General features: G+C 40.0%; 2 protein-coding genes across 2 annotated transcripts; both read right to left on the bottom strand.

Annotated features, from left to right (window-relative positions):
- Positions 1-846: 846 nt before the first annotated feature.
- On the bottom strand, positions 847-3,406 carry sft2d2a (SFT2 domain containing 2a). The gene is made up of 8 exons (XM_071913329.2): positions 3,199-3,406; positions 2,992-3,081; positions 2,621-2,706; positions 2,391-2,472; positions 1,611-1,646; positions 1,444-1,502; positions 1,325-1,354; positions 847-1,208 (listed from the first exon to the last, which is right to left on the bottom strand). The coding sequence occupies exons 1-8, from the start codon at positions 3,262-3,264 to the stop codon at positions 1,169-1,171; spliced, it is 489 nt and encodes a 162-aa protein (XP_071769430.1). The 5' UTR covers positions 3,265-3,406; the 3' UTR covers positions 847-1,168.
- An 868-nt stretch (positions 3,407-4,274) lies between these two features.
- On the bottom strand, positions 4,275-12,176 carry tmem45a (transmembrane protein 45a). The gene is made up of 6 exons (XM_078285706.1): positions 12,077-12,176; positions 9,663-9,873; positions 8,754-8,966; positions 5,908-6,092; positions 5,655-5,797; positions 4,275-5,478 (listed from the first exon to the last, which is right to left on the bottom strand). Exons 2-6 carry the CDS (start codon positions 9,856-9,858, stop codon positions 5,382-5,384), a joined length of 834 nt encoding a protein of 277 aa, XP_078141832.1. The 5' UTR covers positions 9,859-9,873; positions 12,077-12,176; the 3' UTR covers positions 4,275-5,381.
- Positions 12,177-16,833: the final 4,657 nt, after the last annotated feature.

Below are 16,833 nucleotides of genomic sequence, written 5' to 3' on the forward strand. Positions count from 1 at the left end.
CTCTCCAGATTTGCAGAATCACACCTCTATCTTGCCATCTGCTGGATACATAATGGTACAACATGTTGTTTGGCCATTGGAGTGAATTAGATGAAAAAGTGTGCTAGTTTGATTCACTTAACTGCACAAGTATACAATGCATAAGACCTTAAAGAAACATTCAAAACGTCCCATTTCCCTGAGAACATTTCAATTCATTATCTCAAGAACACTTTTAAAAATAAAGTTCACAAGAGCATCTGCCGTTGACTGTCCAGCAGTTGGTTTGTGACTTTGTTTTGAAAGTTTTGTTCATTTAATACATGTAAACATTAAATACTATTTTTAATCTATATTCAAGGTGTATAGCCCATATTTTCTCCACATTGTCACTAGTTGCATCACAATTTGTTGGTTATATGCCATTTATGTCTCTAAATCCACCCTTCCAGTGGGACCAAGAATATCCTTTCACATCAGTTTTCACATCAAAATATCCTTTTCTCTGCCTTTGAGTTTTGAAAAATGTAGAAACAACATATACGCTTGATTTTTGAAATACACCGAATTTTTTTTTTTAGATTTATTCCAATCTGATTACTGAAATCTTATCAGAAACATTTTGAAAAACTGGGCTGTTGTAGGCCTATTGTATAGCAAAGATAATACATCCAAGAAATTAGAAATTAAGTTTTGGAGGTTCATGTACTAATATGCATAGAATATAGTGTTTCTTACTAAAAGAAAACAGACACTCAAACTAAGAGAACTCCCCAAATAATACAGGGTTACACTTACATTTATTTCTCCCTCAATAACGGGAGTAATGATGTAGTTGTGTGTTAATTTAAATAAAGAAACACAATCCATCAATAAATACATTTATTACAGATATTTACACTAACTACATAGCCAAGCCCACATTTATTAAAATAGATCTAAAAAATGAGTAATCCACACACCCCAGGAATCGAATCAATCAATTCTACCAATGAAACAATTCTGAAAAAATAATTCCTTAAAACTTGTCTTGTTCTGAGATAAACAGAGGAGGGTCGTGAATGCAGCTGGAAAGAGCTAACTGACTCTGAGGCAGAACAGTGTGGAGTTCAGGCCTTTTCAGCATCAAGAGACCTGCCCCGTTCTGAAAGATGCTTCATCAAGTCTGATCCTTCACCTGAAGCCGACGTCACTTCATGCAGATAGACACCATCTTCATTATTGCGTCCCTGGGAAGTAATCAAAATAAATCAGACATGGAAAGATAATGTATGTATAAAATTTTTATATATATAAATGTATGGTTATTCGGTTGTTTTGAGTAAATGGTGTGAAGGTAACAAACCTCACAAACGGGATATACGACAAGCCGTACCTGCAGACAAAACAAGTTTCATGTCACAAAGTTATTGTAATCTCACTTGCATCAACATTCTGTTAAAGTGATGAAAAGCTGTGACTCACCAGGCAAATGATAAGACTTGCAAGATGCAAAATAACAGAGCAAGACCAAAGTTCTTCCACTGTAAGAAAAAACATAATTGCTGACTATGAGACAATGTAATTGGACTTGTGTAAATAACAGAGAAACAGAGGAAATGAGCCCTTGACTTAGGTGCAGGATCACTCACCCAGAAGGCTGCGCAGAGAGTCAACACAAGGCAAGTCTAGAGCAATGAATGGGACAGATGTGAATAACTAAAGAAGTGTTACACAGTGAGTTCCCTCAGCATTTGGACAGTGACACACTGATTGATGTTTTGGTTCCTTCCTCTTTAGGACACAGTGACTATGAGGTTTCAGATTATCAGCTTGTATTTGCTGGTATTTTCAGCCATACTGGATTCACAGTTAAAGAACTACAGTTATCTTTGTACATTATTCCCATCAAAAGTATTTGGACAGATTGAAACTGCATTTATTCAAGTATTCAGTTCTTTGATATTCTTACTGTGCAATGACTTGTAAAGGCCTGCAACCCATACACATCACTACAGGTATTGTCAGTTTTTCTTTCCAGCCTTTTTGCATTTGAGTGTATCTCTGTGTGTGATTATTCTCGGCTCTGAATTACTCTGACGCAGTATGGAGTGCATTTCTGGGGTAAATGAGAGCAAGTAAACAAGGGTCTCAGCTATCAGTCCAGCTTCATGTTATCATGCTGCATAACAGCGCTTCAAGACTGGAATGTATAACTCATTAATTTCCCTTTCGAACTCTATGAGGGTAAATTAAGAAATATATTTCAAATATATATGGAGCTAACAAGGCCTGAAAATCTTCTCAAAGTTTGCAAAGGTTGAGTAAAACAACTGGAGTGATAAACAGCTAACTATAGAGTCTATATTCATTAATATTGTCATTTTTATGACATTCAAAGTCAAACACTAATAGTAGTGTAATGCACTCACAAGCATAATTGTGGTGGCCAGTGCTCTTGTTTTGTCACACATCCTTTTCAGCTGCTTCACCGGCCCCATCAGGAACATGGTGCTGTTGGACAGAATCACAGAGAACAGTCAACAAAATAAAAATAAAGCCCTCATGATTCATCAACAGCTGGATTCATCTGTGTTCTTGCAAATGGTAACATGGTTTTGCAGGTTACTGTTGTTTTGTGTTATTCTGACAAGACTCTCACCTGCACAGAGAACATAAGTTTCCGAAGGTGTAAAAGACAATAAAGAGGATAAGTCCAATCTTGGGGAGGAAGAGCACACATACTCCCTGCAAGACAGAGATTCAGTCAGTTGATTTTTAACTTGTAAGACACATAGGAGATGGGTAGAAGCCGCATGTCTCATTTCTAAATTGTAGTTGAGCACTTTGAGGGAGGACAGGTTTAGCTTCACTGCGTGTCAGGTGAATGAACAATAGAAGCAGAGCATCTTAACATTCCTCAGAGCAAGACGAACCAGTAAAGCCACATCAAGTCCTACTGTGCTCTTCCCTCATTGAGGAAAGTATAACGAAACAGAAGATTGTTTATAACCAGTCATCACAGAACCATACCAATATTGTGCACACGACCCCCACCACAAAGCAGCCGACGAATCCCTTCACACGTGTGCCCCAGCCTAAAGTCGAGGCTTCATCGGCAGCCTGGGGAAAAAAATGTGCATTGATTCATTGATTCTTATAGACCAGATATGTCTTTAGTTGTGTTTACAGTCTAAATATTGTAGGCTAGAGCGAGTTGGGTTTTTTTTTTTTTTTTACCTGTAAAATATTCCGGTCTTCTCTGCGCGCCTCTTCACCACTTAAAACCGACTTTAATTTATCCATGGCTCCAGATCCGTAGTCAGCTTTCTCTGTGTTTTCATCTGATTGTTTCCTGGTGCAAGAGGGAATTTGCCAGTTTCCTCCAATCTGTGACTGTGCAGATAGGCAGCAACGTCACATTCCTCCTGACAAGCTGGGAAGCTGTCAGGTCGCCTACCTGGCCAGGTGGAGCGGTTCAGTTTACACCTGAGCCGAGGAGGACGCAAGAGGTCTCACTCTGCCGTTTTTTTCCGGGTTAAACAAACTCACAGCGCAGCAGGGAAACATGCAGAGAGGAACCTGCTCTCAATATGTTGGTTTTAATGAAAATGTTATGTGACATTTATCACTGTTGTAGATGTCTTATATGCAAAACATCTTAGGTGTATTTGGACCACATTACACACACACCCAAAGTAGCCTATGGTAACACCCAGAGCTGAAATTTAGCCGATTTAGCCTAACCTTTTGTGAGAAGCGCGTTTTGAGGAAAAAGCAGCTTTGTTTCAGGACTGTACCAAATCGGCTGTTATGACTGAGGCAAAACTGCAGAAGAGTGTACACTCGAGGGTTAACGCCCACATTTTCATACCAAAATGTGGTGAGGTTTTTTTTACTGAGTGATTTGTTTTATTAAATATAGACGATCTTTGGTGAATACATCTATGGTTGGCAGTAGTAGCCTAAACAGTGGCCAAACACTGGATAATATCTCAGCTGAGTACCCCAGGTGAAAAATACTGCCCTCTCCTGATATAGGTGAAAGATTGCATGTATTGACTGTGTGCATGAATGGATGTACCCCAGTATTTGTAGAAGGGAAATACAGAAAAACTTAAAGGGGCTTTAAGTAATTTTTGACTTTTATCGACCTCTACCGGCGACTAGAAGGAATTGCAACAACATGGACAGTCACTGACTCAGCTCAAAGTGGCCTAATGGACACAAATAATAATAATACCAAGGAGTTGGCTGGCTATTTAGAGCAGAGAGCCAACAAGCGGTAATATATGACAATGCAAAATTTAATATTAATAGTGCTTTGTCATTTGCTTTTTGGTTTGAGAACAAAGCTTTTTAGTTATTGATTTAAAACAGAGTGCAGGACGGAAAGTGAGTTCTGAAAGCCGGACATCTCAGCACTTAGCAAAGTAACCACTGAGTCATTGGTATTGATCAACAACCCCATCAACCTGCCACAGATATATTATGGTCATTTTGTGCTATGGGACAGTAAAAATCATACTTATGATCCCTTTAATTCTACAGAAAAGAGATTTCTGCAAAAAATCATTATAATTATCGTGATACTGTAAGAGATAAATGTGTCTTAAGGTCACTATAAACTCTTTGTTGAGTACCACAGACATACTGTAAGTCCATACAGGAATATTATAGGAATATTTTGTTAGGGCAGGAAGACACACTGAATAAAAGCTTCAGCAAAGAATATATTTTCTATGCAAAAACAACAACAGCAACAAAAAACACCCTGAATGCTGTTTGGTTAAGTAATATTCTGTAATTATATCAAAATGGAATATCTAAACATTTTAACACATTTTTAGAAAACACTTTGGCATTCAGGTCTGATTCAAACATCTGTGACTCAAACTCCTGACGTTATGAAGCAGAAGAGACACGTAAAATACTTTAACACACATGGCTTCAAGTCTGTCCAAATATGATGAATGCTGCACAAACGCTATGCATTGTTGTCACCGCATGATGGCATTACTTCACACTAAACTGTCTGACAGAGTAAGTTTGGCCGGTTAAATGAAAAGCATAAAAAGCATCCATGAACAAGCTTACCCTTATGATTTCATGTTCACATGTATGTGCAAATTTAAGAACATTTGATAATAACATGACAGAATATATGCAAAGTGGTAGGCCATAGTATAATAAATAGCAATGAACAATGAAAGCATGGCTGAAGGGGGGTTTACATTTGATTAAATAAGGCAGAGGTAGAGATATATTTATAAAGAAAGCATCCAGAAACCCTTGTGTCCTTATCCCTTTCTGTTCATCTTCGTCGCTTCCAATCGTACTGATGCTGGAACTGCTCATGTGATTTCCCTGATTTCACTGTGAAAGATGTGTGAAAATGTTGGAGGGATGAAGAACACAGGCCTTCATAAAATCTCATCCTCTGACTCTGGCTCCCTCTCTCTGGGCTTCAGAAGTCCCATTTCCATCGGAGGAGTCCTCTTCAACCTGGAGCGAACCACGCTACAGAGAAAACGGAAAAACGACCAGAGTAAGCCAAACGTAAAATAAACTGCTGTGAGAGAGTGCCGTAAGAAACACTCCAGTTGTTATTCACCGTGTCGATGTGTTTATACCACTTCCAGGACACATAAACAAGCAGCAGCTTATGGGATATTTAGTGTGGTGCAGGTTCTCACCAGCTGACGGTGCAGTAGAGCACGCTCACAACTAGCATGCAAAAGGCAAGGTGCCAGCAGTAACACATGGTGATGAACATCATATTATTATGGTCCTTCAGGTCCCACTCAGGGCCGCTGGGTGGGTACAGCACGAATCCAATCTGTGTGCAAAGAGAAGGCCAGGTCAGGAGTTATCACTGACAAATGGACACACACACATACCAGCTCCTCCTCTCACTCAACACACAAACACATTCACATTCAGATTCACCTGCCAGAACCAGCTTCCCTGCAGCAGAGTGAGCGTGCAGCGCAGCAGCTCCAGGATGATGTTGCCTCTGTGGAAAACCTCCAGGAAGGCTATGAGAGCCTCTCCGAAGATGGCGAAGAGCAGCAGCTGATGCACATGGACATCCAGCATCGTCCTGCCGTGGAGGTGGTACAGGAAAAGAAATCCTGCAGAAACAAGAGGTGGTAATCACAAGCTAAATAGATAATTGTCTCCTGCAACAAAGTTGGAACAAGGTTATGTTTTCACCCCTGTCTGTCTGTTAGTAGGTGGACAGATTGCCCTTAGACCAAGGATCAGTTGATTAAATTTAAGTGATTCCAATGTGGACTATTATGGAGCTTTTTTCCTATCTTTAATCAAGAGCGTGGTCTTTCAATTTGAGAGCATGATTTATTGATTTCACGTTCAGATTTTGTAATGCTTTCCCTCAAACCCTGCCCTCGCACTCAAATAGCTCCTGCTTGCACTTAGATTTGCTCTGCTTCTGCTCAAACTGTATGCTTGCACTCAGATATAATGTTGCTTGCACACAGATTTCCTGGGCTCCAGCTTCAGCCCTTCACCTCGCACTCAGGCTGCTTCTGTGCGCTCGTGAAACGTCTGCTCTCGGATTTCTGCTCTGCTCTCGGATTTCTGCTCTGCTCTCGGATTTTTTGTGCAACAACCCTGTCAAAATTCCCCAACCAATAGAATGCCAGGTGTAGTGTTGACCAATGAAATGATCCCTGCCTTGTTGCGGGTGCGTTCGCTTTACTTCTTAGAGCGTCCCGTACGGGCGGTTACTGTTTAACCAGGTTCATCCACTCCCGCCCTCCGGGGCTTTATTAAATACGACTTTTGGAATAAAAGGACAGTTAATGTATATACCAGCGCCCGTACTTTTTCTTTTACTATAATAGCTACATAAAATAGTAGCCGTATAGCACACCGGCCTCCCGTCGGTGTGCTAGAGGGGAAAACGACGTCACCTTCATGACTCAGGAAGGTTTCACATATTGGAAATACGGTAAGCACGTCCCCACTTGCAGGTATCATATCTGTAACATATCTACAATTAAATCAGTTACATTGCAGACATTAAGCACTAGCTTTCCAGTTGAACAATGAGGGGTCTGTTACTGTTAAAGCTGAGGAAATCCTTAAATTGTGTCACAGATATTATTCCAATTTATTCCAATCTCAGTTAATGCTACAGCGTGATTACTGGAGATTGAGATACACATTTAGCTACTCATAATTTCTCTGGGTTTGACTGGGTTTATAAGCATTAATTAATGGCTTCATTAATTTTTAATAAATCATTTACTAATGCTTTGAAAATCATTTAGAAGTCATTAATAGGCAATGTAACTGATTTAATTGTAGATATGTTACAGATATGAATATGATACCTGCAAGTGGGGACGTGTTTACCGTATTTCCAATATGTGAAACCTTTCTGATAGAGCAGACTTTGACACAGCAATGGTAAACATCATTTGAAGAGAAGGATATATACACAACACACCAATTGCGTTTTTAAAATGTAGTTGCTCATTGAATTTACTTTTGTTTTCTACTGTCTTAATGTGTTAGCTGGTTACTTTTGCTGTTGGTACTTTTCCCATTCCTAAACACTAAAATACAGGAAAAAAAGAAACACGGCGGCGTCCATTTTGTTGTTAGTTGCCTAGCAACAATGTTCCCATAACGTACAACACTTGAAAGCCAAGCATATTATCATGGATGTATTCTTGTGCCGCAAATATGACTTAACCAATTCAATTTGAAGGAAGTAATAGCACCATTAAAATAAAAAACTTACTTGAGGTCCTTGACTTTGGCGGTCCATATTGGCCAGTGATCCGCAAGACTCCCACTCCTGAGTCATGAAGGTGACGTCGTTTTCCCCTCTAGCACACCGACGGGAGGCCGGTGTGCTATACGGCTACTATTTTATGTAGCTATTATAGTAAAAGAAAAAGTACAGTCGCTGGTATATACATTAACTGTCCTTTTATTCCAAAAGTCGTATTTAATAAAGCCCTGGAGGGCGGGAGTGGATGAACCCGGTTAAACAGTAACCGCCCGTACGGGACGCTCTAAGAAGTAAAGCGAACGCACCCGCAACGAGGCAGGGATCATTTCATTGGTCAACACTACACCTGGCATTCTATTGGTTGGGGAATTTTGACAGGGTTGTTGCACAAAAAATCCAAGAGCAGAGAAGAAATCCGAGAGCAGACGTTTCACGAGCGCACAGAAGCAGCCTGAGTGCGAGGAGAAGGGCTGAAGCTGGAGCGCAGGAAATCTGTGTGCAAGCAACATTATATCTGAGTGCAAGCATACAGTTTGAGCAGAAGCAGAGCAAATCTAAGTGCAAGCAGGAGCTATTTGAGTGCGAGGGCAGGGTTTGAGGGAAAGCATTACAAAATCTGAACGTGAAATCATTAAATCATGCTCTCAAATTGAAAGACCACGCTCTTGATTAAAGATAGGAAAAAAGCTCCATACACTATGGACTATTTTCATTTTTTAGCCAAGACTATAACGCTGCATTCATGTGCTGGTAGGAAAGTAGGAGATCCAGGACTTCCAAGTCAACCACTAAACAGTGTTGCATTCACGTGCTATTTTGTCGATAAATATAAACATATATATTACGGAGGCTACAGCTTTGCAAGTTTGAGAATTGTTCAGCATTGGTTTACACTTTACCGAGTGCCTTCTAGTTTTCACAGAACTTTAGTCTCTTCTACCAAAAAAACACATGAATGTAGCATATAGTCACAGTATGGGTTAATGAATGACCAGGTCTAAGCGAAAGCTAGGTAGTGATTTCTTACCTTCATTGAAGAAAGCAATGGCCAGCATTAACCGATCCAGTGCCAGCGGGGCAGCCTCTGTAGTGTGGATGATCAGAGACACGGTCCCAGCTAAGCCGAAGAACAGGTACATGGTGGCATGCTGCCAGTTCATCAGATACTCCCAGTGTTGCTCTGCAAAGTCGTACAGTTGGAGCCTGGGTCCGTCTGCTGCAAACTGCTCTGCCAGCATCCCTGGACACAGCACAGAGGAAACACTGAGATCCTTTTCAGTATAGAGTGGATAGTATAGACGTGCATTTGTGTTTCCCACTTTAACCACACAGTATGACATTAGGAGTCAAACACAGAGGATTGTGGCTTTCTGACCTGCAACACTGAGTATTTTCCAACTTCACCATCTGTTATTAATGCACTGTAAAATTACCCAATTGCCTAACAACCTAATTGTCCCCTTATCACGAATCAAGTCTCCGCTCTAAAACTTTGCACAGCTGCCTCTAATATGTGAAAGCTCAGCCTCTGTGCTTTATTTAGTTCATTTTCCTTATTCATGATGGAAGCGATTTATATTGCAAAGTTGCCATGATCTGTGCTAAAAATGTATGCAAACGACTCCTGAGTAGTCCAGTTGAAAGTTACATGGATGCGTTCATGTGGAAGTTTGACTTATATAATGTTGAAATGTCAACACCAACGTTTATAGAGCATGGTAACTGACTAATGTGGCGTTATTCCTTTGTTAAAGAAAGTAATAACCCAAAAGAAATAGTAAGAAATAATTGCTTCTTGGGTCCTTGTGTTTGAATGTCTTCACCCATTCAGAGGCTTTATTTGAACTCAGTTTTTACAAGCACTGTAAAAAAACATAAGGCATTTCCAAGGCATTTCCAAATCCTGTGTTGTAAATGTCTGCAGAGGCCTGCTCACCAACAACAGAGAAGAAGAGGACGACGGAGCTTTCGATGATCTCCAGCCGGCGCTGGGAGGCTCTGCTGGCCAGCCGGGTGGAGCCCAGGCTCTTGTTCCTGCGGGTGGCGTACCAGAGGGAGTACTTCCCCGTCCACCAGAGCCCCGCCAGCAGGAAGAAGCTTCCAGGAAGGGCATGGCCCTTGAAGCTCCCCATGATTCCTCACAACACCTAAATCATGGAAGGGAACAGCAGTCGCTATTAGTAATTTATTCAATCCATCATCAGAGGTGTGATGAACTACTACTATTGCGATCTCAAAGATCTAAAAAAATTCAGTTTTCTTCTTGCAATATAACAGAAAATATAGATTGTTATCAGGAAAGTAAGACCAAACAGGGTCTTATTCTCAATATTTCTATACTAAATCAGCAATTAAAACATCTTGGATTGCCAATTACTGCTTTTCTTTAAGCACAAATAGTAAATGTCCCCCAAAAAAGATCATAACATCACATATATACCATTTGGTGGACATTTGTATCCAAAGTGTCTTACAGTACCATGAAGATACATTTTCAATATGGGTGGGACAACTGAGAAGATCAGAGATGGGAAAGGAAAAGTGGAGGGGTGTCTGCAATTCAGTTAAAGAGCATAATCAGAGATAATGAGTGTGTGTGTGCTGGGAACAGTTAACAGCTGACCTTGGTAGGGGCGTGTCTAGACGGGGAGAGAGGCCTATTGGAGCCACTGCATTGGAATAAAAAAAGCTGTTTTTCCACTTGAGGTATATCTATGCTGTCTTCATGAACTGAAATGAACTAAAATGTTATTCTAGTTTGTAAAAATGTGTAAACTCACCTACAACAGTACAAATGATACTCTTATAAACAGTTACAGTGTTTGAGCTCTGTCCTCACTCCATTTTATTTCCTTCTCTCCTCTGCTTGTTCTCCTCAGTGATGATTAGCCATAATTTCCTGCACAATTAAAACCGTGCACCTGAATGTTGTGTTGTTGCCCTTGGTTGCAAACCAGACTAATCACAGCTGTCATCATCTGCTGTCCATCTCTGTTATTCTCTCAAGGGAACAAAATGCACATCCAATGAAATATCATCAAAGACAAATATCATTTTGAAGTCAGCTCTGCTCGTTTTGTGTGCGCTCTTTCATCCATGCCGTGTGCCTTTTTATGGATCCACTGTGTTGGACTTCTCCTTTCCTTGTTTGCCTTTCAGTTCCATTAGCAATACATAACGCTTAGTAAATTCAAAAGCAAAGTTGGGGTGATATCAATAGTGAGCGGAGAATGAGAGTGAGTGTGCTGCATGGCTGTACTCTGCTTTGTGATGGAGATGACAGAATATATTCTGCCAAACAACAAAGGGAAGCTTTTGAAGAAGGACACTCAAAAACAGATTGTTTTTTGTGATGTTAAACTAAGCTGTCTGTGTGAGACGGGTCACAGCTCTACTCCTGTGCAACCTCTCCAGACTGGGGAAAACACTTCAGTCACCATGGCAATCTCTCCCTCATGTCACTCGAGTGCTTGTTACTGGAAGACTCTCAGTGTTTGGCTATAGCACAGGATTTATCCTTAAACAAAATATGTGCAGTTTTATGCAGTATTTCGCTCATGAAAGGGCTCCAAAACTTCTCCATGTCAAAGACCCCAAAATAAATACACATTAGATCATGGACCCACATTTGATTATATTGAGTCCTTAAATAACATCTGAGAAGATTTTAGTTTGATTGGTTTGTCTTGTTAGTTTGATTTACTATTGAATTACAAAACTGCCTATACAGTAGGTGGAGTGAATAAAACCTATAATCAAAATACTCATTCTTAAACATACCCCCGGACCGCAGTTTGGAAACCACTGGCACTAATGCACTTAAAAGGGCATTAAAGGGCGAGGCTATAGAAAAACATCGCCCTAAACTCTTGCTGAAAGAATTTATTGAGACCAATGCTACATCTAAAAAATAATCATTCAACAAGGATTTAAAAGGATTACTTTACCTGCCAAGTTGGATAGAGGCAAAGCCCTTGATAGTTTATTTTTGCTCTGGTCACAGGATAGAGTTTATAGAAAAGCAGAACTTAAATGCGCTGCTGACGGTTTTACATGAAGGCTGAGCCAGCAAGGTTTCTACCTTGTGAGATTATTGGGTGTAAAGGTCAGTATAATTATGGGTTTTGCGGTATATTAAACCTGAATGTGATCTGTGCAATTGAGTCAATCCAACATGAGAATTTCACAGCCCATCGTACAGTTTATGATCTCAGGGATAAAGGCACTATGGCTTCTTTTACAGTAGACTAGGTGTTATATATGTCTGTATACATACACAATAGGCTATATAAGATGCCCTAACAGTAGCCTTGAATTATTTTATAGTAGAGAGAAAAAAAAGAGTCTCACCCAAGTAGGTCTGTTTCTGGAAATGAAAAGTTCCTCAAAAGTATATTCGACCAGAAAGATCAAAGCATTTACATTTTTTTCAACACACAATTCATTTTCCCCTCAGTTCCTTAACAAGATGCACAGCAGACATCAGTTAACTTCCACCGAGGTTTCTCGCTCGCAGCACATCCTTCAAACCTGCGCTGTTTCACAATCTTTTTTTTTTTTTTTTTTTTTTTCCGACTCTAAACTGTTTTGGGGCATTTTTAGGGTACAGCCCCCGAAGAAGTATCCCATTGGATGCATATTATAAAGTCGCGTCATCACCTCGCACTCTGATTGGTCGAAAGCCCTGTCGGTCTCCATTGACCAGGGTTCCACGTGTGCACTTTCACCCCGCCTGCAGGATGCGCGAGCTCCTTATCCCACCCTGCTCAGACCAAACCGCTACTTTCCATCCAGGCGAGTCCACTCCTAGACACGGGACACGACTTCCAGCACGTAGCCTTCAGCAGGGGAACGTCCCGAGCATAGTGCATGGCTGGTGTCATCAGGTTATATCGTTCAGTTACTAATTGGATTTGCTCTAATAAATAGATACATAATTATAAAATATAATAAATATAAATAGATATGAGGAATCTTATTATTGTAGTTGGTTGGTTGTATGCAGTGATTTAGTGGTCAGGTAAAAGGTAAGCAAACTATGACCTCCAGTCAGTGGTTTTCATAAGGCAAACAACCAGATAAAAACAAAAAATATATATTTTCAGAAGCAAAAAACATATCCAAAAACATATCATCATATAACTTATATTAATTTGATGCTATGAATGCATACTCAGAATTTATGGCAGTGTATAAAGGTGGGTGAACTATATCCTGCAAATAACAGGTGGGTTAACTGTGTTTAGGTGAAGTCCTCTGTTTCCTGGGGCTGACAACACAACCTCAGATCAGTCCGCTGTCTAACATACAGTAGTGCCAAGTCATGATTATAAACACGTTATTCATTATAAGTGATTTACTTTGATTAAACATTTGTTCATTTGTAACACATCATAATGAGATTCCAATAATTGTTATAGTGCAGCAAATGTCAATAGTGCAATGCGATAGTTTATATGATAACAAAGTCAGGACTATCAACTATCTTCACCACCTTTCTTCCAATGATAGGTCTTTCTTATTTATTTCTATTACTAGTGTATCGCTCTCCTCCAAACTTTCCCTCTGTCGCTCTGTTCTCTGCTCATTGCCGTCCTGTCTCTTACTCCCCCATCCTGTCTCTTACTCCTAAAATCCTCCCTATATTGTTCTGGCCCGGTTTCAATCTCTGGGAATGATCTTCAGCGGGCATTGTCCCTACTCCTATCCCCCACTGCCCTTTCTCACAGACTGGGCCCTATTTGAGTAGACAGTGTTTCCACTCCTTTCTGACAAGGCTTTCTGACAAACTCTGCCCTTGGATCATTTCTGACTCAATAGCGTCTCTTGTTCCATTCACGACCTTTCCCATATTTCCCTCTACTTGCTTTGTATGACTCAGGCCAGTTATAGCCATAAGTTCTTATTTCTCCCTGCTGGTTAGCGCTAGTTTCATAAGGCTCTGACTGCACTGCCACTCTATCCTGATGTTCATACATATCACACACTACCCGCTCTGGTTCTGCCGAAGGGGGTCTCTGCTCCTGAACTGGTCCTGCCGAAGGGGACCTCATGACCTGAGCCAGTGCTCCCACTGGAGTATGATCTTTGACACCTCCTACATCCCTGATTGGGTTACACTGGGTTACCTTGTGAGATTATTGGGTGTAAAGATAGATAGTTTCAAACCACATCACTACTATTGGCCTGTGACTGGATTGCAGTGTTATATTCTGCATACAACCTATGAAATGGGAAAATTAGTGTAGTGATGTAAAAAACAAGCAAGCCAAACAACATTAGAGGTTGTGTCATGTCAATGTGTTTGTGCGTGTAGGTCAACATCTGGGCAATGGGTCACAGAAAACATTGTGTTACAATTTGAATGTAGCAGCTAAAGGCCTGCACTGCTACTGACTGGGTGCTGTATGCTGACTGTAATGTCACCATGGGCTTCAAAGTCTTGGCTGTAGAAAACTGGATAACGTATGCTAGAGGTTAGTAGCTAAAAGGGCTGAATTTTGTTTTAGCAAAAATATTTTTGGTTGTAAGGAAGATTCTTTTGAAAATGTGGGACATTAACAAAAATGCTCATTATTCTGCACAGTGTTACATATGCAAAGTATTTATTGCATGAAAATTAATGCATGGAAATTCAACGTGTGCTGCTCTCATAAGAACACTAATTACAACTTAGTTACAATTATTCATTTCCAGTTTGGTTGGACATAAACCCAGGCAGGAGGATTACAGTAGATTACCAGGAATTTACTGATTAGTGACTTAAATTCAGCAAAATATATACACAGTATGAGTCACTTGAAATAGCAGTTTAGTCTACTGATATATACTCTATGGAAGGACAACTATTTGTCATTCACTAGAAATTAACATATTTTCCATAATCAAATATTTACAAATAACTATATACTATATACATGCATATAGTTTATTTACAGGCAGCCAGATTTTGTTGGACATATTTAGCACAAGCTGTAAACTCTGTAATGTCTCATTTGGCAGTGTAAGATACACAACACAGAGATGCTTGGCAGCCCATGCAAACGTCAGATGTCACATGCAAAACAATTACATGCAAACAAAAAGGTAAGGCAGGATAATGAAGGAGATGCAGCATGATGTATCACCTGGAGGACATGGATAGGCTCACTCTCTCAGGAGGAGATTTCAATCTTTTTTTCAGTGAGAATGTTAGTTGTAACTTTAATTTAGCAACCCAGTTAATGTCTGTAGTATAAAAGATTATTAACATGGGTATAAAACAGGTGAAAACACACTCACTTCAGTTTAGCAAATAGCTAGTCATCTTTAAGATAGAAGTATTATCCTTTCTATCCATGCCAGTATCAAATCCTTCCACAATATTCAGTTCTGTCACTGGCCTGGACTGAGTCTACAATCCATAAATAAAACAAGGTCACACTTTATTGGAGAGTCCAATGCTGATACTCAACTTACTATCAAGAGACTATAATGTGTCAGTAAAAAGTCTATTGAGTTTCAGGTGATACTCATAATTATGTGAAAAGTAGTCTAGAGTGTCTGGGCGAGGGTTAATCTGGGTTAGGGTTACAATTGGGGTCAGTAATAGGATTAGGGTTACACTGAGGTCAAGGTTAAAGTCACATAATCTGAAGAGATGCAGCAAATAGGCAAGTGACGTTTTGTTGAACATCTACTTTTTGTCACCTGATAGTTGAGTACCAACATTGGACTATCTTAATAAAATGTCAAAGACAGAAGGTGAAGTGTGCAACCCAGGGAGAAAGAAACAAACATCAACAAAATCAGCAGACAAACGTGTTTGTGCATGATCTTCTACCCTCATATGTTGACCAAGGAGTAGGCGTTCATGCAGAAGGATGGCAGGGTGAGGGGGGGGGGCAGATATGGAAGATGGAGGTGCAGGAGCAGCACATCATGGGACTTTGGTGCGGGCCGAGGGCCAGTAGAGGGGCTTCGGCATGGACACGTGGACACGGCATGTGGGACACGTCTGTTTCTTCCACAACCACTGCTCCATGCACTGAAACGCATTTTAGAGGAGATTAGTACATGTTATGACATGTAGTGCCGCTGCTGGAGTTTTGTAGAGCAGCGTCACCCAAAAGCATGTTAGGTAGCACAACATTTTCATGAATGTTTAATTATATAGGCCTGGAGGAGCATAAATGTCCCACATTGTATTGATAAGCAAGACAGAAAGATAAAGTTAGAGTGCCAGATGTAACTAACGAAGCTGGTTTATGATTTCTGTATGTATTGATTTTCTTTACTGATGCCAGTAGCTAATTTCCAACATGCTGACCTACAATGAGCATAACAGGATCAGCACTCACCCCTGACCTGAGCTGTCACTCTATTCCTAGGTGTCACATGCCTTACTGTATTTTACACAGGCTGTATGTTGAACAGGCTGGACTATAATGAGTGACAGAGTACAGAGCAATTCCCTCTGGTTGAAAAGTTATAATGCAGGTAAAACCCCAAGCTGATAAATGCCCTTGTTAATTTATTCCCTTGTTTATTTATGCTTATAATGTAAAACACAAACACAAAAACACACAAAATTCAGGGGCTTCATTAAAGCTATCATAAAGATAAAGCAATCAAAATGATTAAAACAAGTCCTCTAAGCCTCGAGTGTGTGACTTGAAAACACAGTCCAGAGAAAACACACAAGCAAGTCACAGCAATTTAGACATCCTAATCTGATCTGTGACAAATGCAATATTTTTTTGTAACAAACTTTTAGCGTGGCAACTTGAAAATATCCCACTTGTGTGATATTTCAAACCATTCAATGAATGTAACCAGAAAGATATTAGCTACTTAGTCACTGAATAACAACTGAAAGTAGGATTACATGACCTATGAACAACTTAAAGATATAGTGACATGCTTCATATGGTTGTCTACAGCACAGTAAATATAACACTTGTGAAACTTAAATATTTTCTACATATTGTGTATGAAAATGGTAAGGTTATGATACCGAGGCACATGTTCCTTGCCAGTGTTACAGTAGCATACATTTCAAGGCAGCAGGTAAATACAAGCTAATTCAAGCAGGATAAAGTTGTTGCATAAAAAAAAAATTGCATTAC

The sequence above is a fragment of the Centroberyx gerrardi genome, chromosome 9, assembly GCF_048128805.1.
Source record: "Centroberyx gerrardi isolate f3 chromosome 9, fCenGer3.hap1.cur.20231027, whole genome shotgun sequence".
Lineage (NCBI taxonomy): Eukaryota > Metazoa > Chordata > Actinopteri > Beryciformes > Berycidae > Centroberyx > Centroberyx gerrardi.